Raw genomic sequence first — 6,913 nt, forward strand, 5'->3', positions numbered from 1 at the left:
CCTCGCGCGACCCGCACACTCCCCCGCGCGTCGCATCCGCGCGCTCGCGGACAGGAAACGCGCGCGTGACCGCCCGCGACGACGACGACGACGACGACGACGACGACGACGTCCACGACGACCGCGCGGCAGCGACCGGACCCGGACCGGAAGAAGCGAAAAGAAAACTAACTCAGAGCGCGCGTCCGACGAGCTCACATCACTCACGATGAGCTCCCGCGAGCAGGTCGACGCGGAGCCGCGCGGGCTCCCGTCCACGCTCTCGATCCTCCCGCTGAAGGACCGCATCCTCCTCCCCTCGAGCGCGATGAAGCTCGTGCTCACGACGCCGTCCGCGCTCGCGCTCGTCGACGACATCCTAGGCGCGGCGTACGTGAAACCGGGCACTCTCTACGTCGGCGTGGTGCCCGTGCGGAGAGACGCGCCTCCCTCCGCGGGGGGCGTCACGAGCGGCGCGTCGCAGCTCGACGCGGAGTCGTTCGACGCGGAGGACGACGCGGACGACGTCCGCGCGCACCTGCACGACGTCGGGACCGCGGCGAGGATCATCCAGATCGCGCGAGGCGACCGCCCGGGGATGAAGGCGCGTTCTATACACTGGTCCCCATACGACCGCGTTCGCGTGGTGAACGCCGATCCTTAAGGACTTTTCCCGGCGTCTCTCTCCGCCCACCCCTCGCTTTCAACGCCCGCCCTCGACGCCTTTCAACTCCCATCTGACGCCTTTGAACTCCACCCCGACGTTCGCTCGTACGGAACGACCCTGAAGTCGTACACGCTGTTGCTCGAGGGCCGATGCCGGTTCGAGCTGAATCAGCTCTCGTCCACGTCGCCGTTCCTCGTCGCGCACGTCCGGCAGCTCGACTCGCTGTCGACGTCGCCGTTCAGAGATCTCGGTGGTAACGGACGCGATGACGGCGTCACCGCGGACGACGGCGAGCTCGGCGACATGGCGGCGAGCTTCAAAGAAAACGCGCGCGCGCTCGTGGACAAACTCGAGCACCGCAAGGGCGCGGCGCGGCGGTTGAAGTCCATGCTCGAGCAAGCGCCGCCGCACCGGCTCGCGGACTTGTTCGTCGCCGCGTTCGAGGACTCGTTCGACGCGCGCCTGGAGTTGCTGTCGACGACGTGCCCGAAAGAGCGAATGCGCCGGGCGCTCGCGCTCGTCGAGGCGCAGGTGCGTTCTATATTGCACACGTTCGTTTTTCACCCATCGCCCGGTTTCAACATTTGATCGCGTTACCGATCAACTGACCGATGAGCTTTTTTTACTCTATTTTTCTTCAGCTGCACGCGGCGACCGTGAACGCGGACGTCACGAAGAAAGTCGAAGGACGGCTCACGAAAACGCAGCGGGAGTACCTCCTCCGCCAACAGATGGCCGCGATCAGAGAGGAACTCGGCGAGGGCGAGGGCGCCGGGGAGGAGGACGACCTCGAGAAGCTCCGCGCGAAGCTTCTGGACGCGGTGAGACTGCTTCCCATACGACCCCGTTCGCGTGGTGAACGCCGTTCCTTAAGGACTTTTCCCGTCGTCACTCTTCACCCGCGCTTCCCTTTCAACGTTTGACCGGTAAGACGTTCGACTGACCGATCGCTTCACCCACGCAGGCGCCGCCGGCGGAGGTTTTAAAAACCGCCGAGGCGGAGCTGCGGAAGCTTCGGAAGATGACCGAGCAGGCGCCCGCGTACGGCGTCACCCGAGGGTGGATCGAGACCGTCGCGTCGCTGCCGTGGTCGAAAGAGGCTGCCACGGACGTCACCGTGGAGGCGTCGTCCATGGCGGACGCGCGCGCGGTTCTGGACGAGGAGCACTACGGCTTGGACCGCGTGAAAGACCGAATCATCGAGTACCTGGCGGTGCGACGGCTGCGGCCGGACGCGCGGCCGCCGATTCTGTGCTTCCAAGGCCCCCCCGGCGTCGGCAAGACGACGCTCGCGCGGTCGATCGCGAAGGTGCTCCAGCGCCCGTTCCAGCGCATCTCCCTCGGCGGCGTGAGGGACGAAGCGGACGTCCGCGGGCACCGACGGACGTACATCGCGTCGATGCCGGGGAGGTTGATTCAAGGGCTCAAACGCGTCGGCGTTCGAGACCCGGTGATGCTCTTGGACGAGCTAGATAAGATGGGCAGCGACTCGCGCGGGGACCCGGCCGCGGCGATGCTGGAAGTCCTCGACCCGGAGCAGAACCACGCGTTCACGGACCACTACATGGGCGTCCCGTTTGACCTGTCGAGGATCACGTTTCTCGCGACGGCGAACGACCCGAGGACCATCCCGGGGCCGCTGCGCGACCGCATGGAGATGATCACCGTTCCCGGGTACACGGACGAGGAGAAACTCGCCATCGCGTGCCGGCACGTCGTGCCGAAGGTGCTCGAGGAGCACGGGTTACTGCACGCCGGTCGCGAGGGAAATAACCGAGACGCCAACACGCCGCGGCTGCGAATTCCGAGAGACGCGGTCGAGCTCGTCGTTCGGAGCTACACCCGCGAGGCGGGCGTGCGAGGACTGCAGCGGTGTTTGGAGTCGCTGTGCCGCGCCGTCGCCGTCAGCGTCGCGCACGAGTCCGACGCCGCCGCCGCGGGGTCGGCGAACGGCGACGGTGGATCGTCGCCGCCCGCCGCGTTACAGGGGACGCACGTCATCCCTCGCGGCGCGGACGGCGTCCCCGAGGTCACCACCGAGCTCGTGCGCGCGGTGTTGGGCCCCGCGCGGTTCGACTCGAACAACGACGATCTGAAGGATCACCACGGCGACATCCCCGGCGTCGTCGCCGGGTTATCGTGGACCGCCGTCGGCGGCGACTTGATGTACATCGAGGCCGCGGTCATGCCCGGCGGCGGGACCTTGCAGCTCACCGGGCAGCTCGGGGACGTGATCAAAGAGAGCGCGCTCATCGCGATGAGCTGGGTGCAGTCGCACGCGCACGCGTTGCGGTTACGCGCGCCGGGCGGCGGCGGCGGCGGCGGCGGCGCGCGCGAATTTTTCGACGACGGCGCCGCCGGCGGGAAAGGCGGTCTCGGGCGCGCCTCCCCCGGGGACGTGTACGCGGCGTCCGAGAACGACGCCGACGCGGCGGCGGCGGCGGCGGCGGCGGCGTTCGACGCGTCGCAGCACGGCGCCGGCGGCAAAGCCGAATCTTCCGCGACGATCAAGACCCACCTCGCCGGCGACGGTCTCCTGCGCGGGCGCAGCGTCCACGTCCACCTACCGCAGGGCGCGATCCCGAAGGACGGCCCGTCCGCGGGGGTGACGATGTGCACCGCGCTCGTGTCGCTGTTCAGCGATCGTCCGGCGCGGTCGGACACGGCGATGACCGGCGAGGTATCGCTCCGCGGGCTGGTGCTTCCCGTCGGCGGCGTCAAGGAGAAACTCATCGCCGCGCATCAGAACGGGATTCGGAGAGTGTTGATCCCGGCGCGGAACGTCGTGGACGTCGAGCACGAGGTCCCGGCGGCGACGAGGGAGGCGTTGGAGATCGTCCCGTGCGTCACGATGGCGGACGTGCTCGAGAACGCGTTCGAGGGGGGGTACAGGATCGACCTGCCGCGGCACCGCGCGAGGATGTGATCGTTGCCGTCCTTTCGGGGGAGGGGGGGGAGGGATTCTGTCGTAGGTAGGTATCTGTTTCGGTCGAGTTCACGCGTGAACGGGCTTCGCAGGGCTACATGTTGTATCAACGCTTGATTGTAACGTATAAGTTTACCATCGCCTTCTTGAATACGTTTACGAGTACTACTAACATAACACAACCCCAAATAAATGAACAACACCGCGCTCGCCGCCGCTCGCTCGATCACGCGGGCAACCCCATCGCCCAGTCCGCGAGCTTCTCGCTGCACTCCACCGGCGCGTCGTCGTGCGGGCAGTGCCCCGCCAGCACGGGCGCGTACACCGCGTCGGGTTTCATCTGCATGATGCGCTCCGCCTTCGTCGGCGTCATCCACGGATCCGTCTCCCCCCACAGCAGCATCAGCGGCCCTTTGTAGTTGTCCAGTAACTCCCCCGCGGCGACTTTCGTGCGCCCGCCGGCGAGGGACAGCTGGTAGAACGTCCCGATCGCGCCCGGGTCCTCCGCGGCGAGCTCGATCGATCGCACCAGATCGTCGTCCACGGGGAACTCGTAGACTTGGTTCAAGATGGTCTTGATCCGCACCTTCGTGAAGTAGAAGATCCCGGTGGCGACGAACCGACCGAAGATCTCTTGAAGCCGTTCTTTAACGCTCATCGGCGGTGCGTTTATATCCGTCGGGTCGCGAATCGCGTCGCCCTTATCCGACCCCACCGCGCGTTGCGCGAGCGTCTTCTTCTCCGGTCCGGGCGCGGCGCCCTCCTCGAAGTTGCCCGCGCTGTTCACGAGGCACAGCCCTCGGGTCTGATCCGGCGCCCTGGACGCGGCGTACAGAGCCGCGAGCGCGCCGATGCTGTTCCCGGCGACGACGCACTTGTCCTTCTCCGTCGCGCCCGCGACGTCCCTCGCGAAGTCGATGACTTGCGTGCCCCAGTACTGTGAGGGTCGTTCCATACAAAGCGACGTCGGGGTGGAGTTGAAAGGCGTCAGTTGGAGTTGAAAGGCATCGCGGTCGGGGATTGAAAGCGAGGGGTGGGCGGACAGTAACGACGGCAAAAGTCCTTAAGAAACGGCGTTCACCACGCCAACGCGGTCGTATGGGGACCAGTGTATAGAACGCGCCTCCATCGAATACGGTTCCTCCACCTTCGGGGACCATCCGTATCCGAGCATGCACAGGGCGTAGACCCTGAAGCCCTTCCTCGCGAGCGCGGGGATGGTGTACCGCCAGTGGTACGAGTGCGCGCCGAAGCCGTGCACGAGGACGACGATCGGGCCGTCGTTATCCTCGCCCGCGGAGATGTAGTGGCAGCGGTGGTCTCTCCACCGCCAAAACTTCCAGCCGTCCTCGCGCAGCTGGAGCCTCTCGACGCCCTTGGCGTCGTTCTCGAGCGGCGGCATCGACGGCGCGATGGTCGAGGACGCGCGGACGCGGTGGGAGACCGCGCGCGTGCTGCGCGACGACGACGCACGGCGCGCGCGCGGCGGCGACGGCGATATCGCCGGGGAGGCGCGCGCGGCGAGAGCGGTCGCGGTCGCGAACATCGCGCGAGCACAACTGGCGCGATGGATGACGCGTCGTCGCGAAACGCCAGCGATCCGATATTTTTATCCAGCAGCCGAGTACTGTGTACGCGAATCGTCACTTTGTCCTATGGGCAAACAGTCACGACGACGAGATCGTCACCGCGCGCGCGCGGGAACAGAACGAGAAAAAGCGAAAGCACGTGCGCGATCGTCCCCAAACGTCGTCCGCGTCGGCGCGCCAACAACGCACACGTTCGCTCGACGACGCGAATTCGTCCGCGTCTAGCTCGAACGCCGCCGCAGCAGCAAGGAACCAGCCAACCTCCCGCGCCGTCGCCATGCAAGCGATCGCGTCCGCGCGCGTCTCCGCGTCGACCGCGCGGGATCGCTCCGTCTCCGTCGCCGCGGGCTCGAGACGCGGCGTCGTCGCGACGTTCGCGCCCGCGCGGAGAACGCGCGAGGCGTCGCGCGCGTCGCGTCTCGTCGTCAACGCGGGGAATGTCCAGCAAGTGAACAAGGACGAGCTCGAGAAGGTCATGGAGGTGCGCCTCGCCGCCCCCGCGAGCGTCGCGTCGTTGTTACGCGCGAGACGAGACGAGACGAAATTGACCTAATCGCCCGATCCCTGAAACCGACTGACGACGCGCTCCGCGTGCCCCCGCTCTCGTCTCCGTCGCAGGACCGATCGACGCCGCTGATCATCGACTTCTTCGCGACGTGGTGCGGTCCGTGCGTCTTGCTCGCGTCCGAGCTCGAGAAGGTCAAAGAAGAGCTCGGGGATTCCGTCCGAATCGTCAAGGTTGACACGGACAAGGAAGAGGAGCTCTCGTCTCAGCTGCAGATTCAAGGCTTGCCGACGCTCGTGTTCGTGGGCACGGACAAGACGAAGCCGGCGCTGAGGACGGAGGGGATGCTTCCCGCGGAGATGGTCAAGAACATCATCGCGAACGAGCTCTGAGGCGGGCGCGATGTGATCGTCGAAGGAGGGAGCGCGTTCTTTCCTTCCTTCCTTCTTCCTCTCTCGAGCGTGTATCTACTATCGTGATTTGGTTGCCATGAATAACTCTCTACGCGCGCGCGCGTCACGTCGCGATCACCACCCGTACTTCTGCTTCGCCATCGCCTTGTGCGTCACCCCCTGTAACCGCCCCTCCAAGATCTTCAGCTCGTTCTGCTTCGCGTTGTACAGCAGCGACCCGATCTGATTCTTCGACTTGTGCACGAACGACGGCTTCGCGCCCGCCTCCTTCTGAAGCTTCTCTCTGTACGCGTCGTCGAACGCGAGCCCCGTCGCGCTCGTCTTATCGTCCAGGAGATGCCGCGAGTTTGACCGCACCGTGTCCAAGTCCACGGTTTTCACCGTCACGCCGGGACCGCCGCGGCCGGACGCCTCCGCGCGTCGCCGTTCGATCTCGAGCGCGTCGTCGAGCGCGGCGTCGACGGAGAACCCGCCCGCGCCGCCCGCGCCCATCCCGCCGATCGCCCTCGCGCGCTCCTCGATTCCGCCGCGGGCGGGCCCCGCGACGCCGCTGGCGTACGCCGCGGCGTGATGCGACGCGTGGAGGTACCGCCCGCTCTCGTCCACGGCGTAGAGCTGAGACGGGTGAATCGCCGGCGCCTCCTCCTCTGCGGCGGCGGCGGCGGCGTCGATGCTGTACGCCGTGGACGAGAGCGGGCGGTACATCTACGCGTCGCATCACGCCGCGGCGTCGGCCAGCGGCGTCGCGGGGCCGGCCCGCGGCGGAATCGAGGAGCGCGCGAGGGCGATCGGAGGGATGGGCGCGGGCGGCGCGGGCGGGTTCTCCGTCGACGC

At 66.9% G+C, this 6,913-nt stretch overlaps 3 protein-coding genes across 3 annotated transcripts; 2 read left to right on the forward strand and 1 right to left on the reverse strand.

Moving 5' to 3' along the window:
• Positions 1 to 208: 208 nt before the first annotated feature.
• MICPUCDRAFT_70910 (uncharacterized protein) lies at positions 209 to 3,683 on the forward strand (the record flags this gene model as incomplete). Its single annotated transcript, XM_003057615.1, has 5 exons — positions 209 to 616; positions 770 to 1,177; positions 1,288 to 1,467; positions 1,611 to 2,912; positions 3,117 to 3,683. 5 exons carry the CDS (start codon positions 209 to 211, stop codon positions 3,570 to 3,572), a joined length of 2,754 nt encoding a protein of 917 aa, XP_003057661.1. The 3' UTR covers positions 3,573 to 3,683.
• A 115-nt stretch (positions 3,684 to 3,798) lies between these two features.
• On the reverse strand, positions 3,799 to 4,974 carry MICPUCDRAFT_70909 (hydrolase, alpha/beta fold family-like protein; the record flags this gene model as incomplete). The annotated part of the gene is made up of 2 exons (XM_003057978.1): positions 3,799 to 4,512; positions 4,696 to 4,974. The coding sequence occupies 2 exons, from the start codon at positions 4,972 to 4,974 to the stop codon at positions 3,799 to 3,801; spliced, it is 993 nt and encodes a 330-aa protein (XP_003058024.1).
• A 393-nt stretch (positions 4,975 to 5,367) lies between these two features.
• On the forward strand, positions 5,368 to 6,160 carry MICPUCDRAFT_32838 (thioredoxin-related protein). Its single transcript, XM_003057616.1, has 2 exons — positions 5,368 to 5,642; positions 5,780 to 6,160. The coding sequence occupies exons 1-2, from the start codon at positions 5,439 to 5,441 to the stop codon at positions 6,056 to 6,058; spliced, it is 483 nt and encodes a 160-aa protein (XP_003057662.1). The 5' UTR covers positions 5,368 to 5,438; the 3' UTR covers positions 6,059 to 6,160.
• The last annotated feature ends 753 nt before the right edge of the window (positions 6,161 to 6,913 follow it).

Source organism: Micromonas pusilla (genome assembly GCF_000151265.4).
Source record: "Micromonas pusilla CCMP1545 genomic scaffold MICPUCscaffold_4, whole genome shotgun sequence".
Lineage (NCBI taxonomy): Eukaryota > Viridiplantae > Chlorophyta > Mamiellophyceae > Mamiellales > Mamiellaceae > Micromonas > Micromonas pusilla.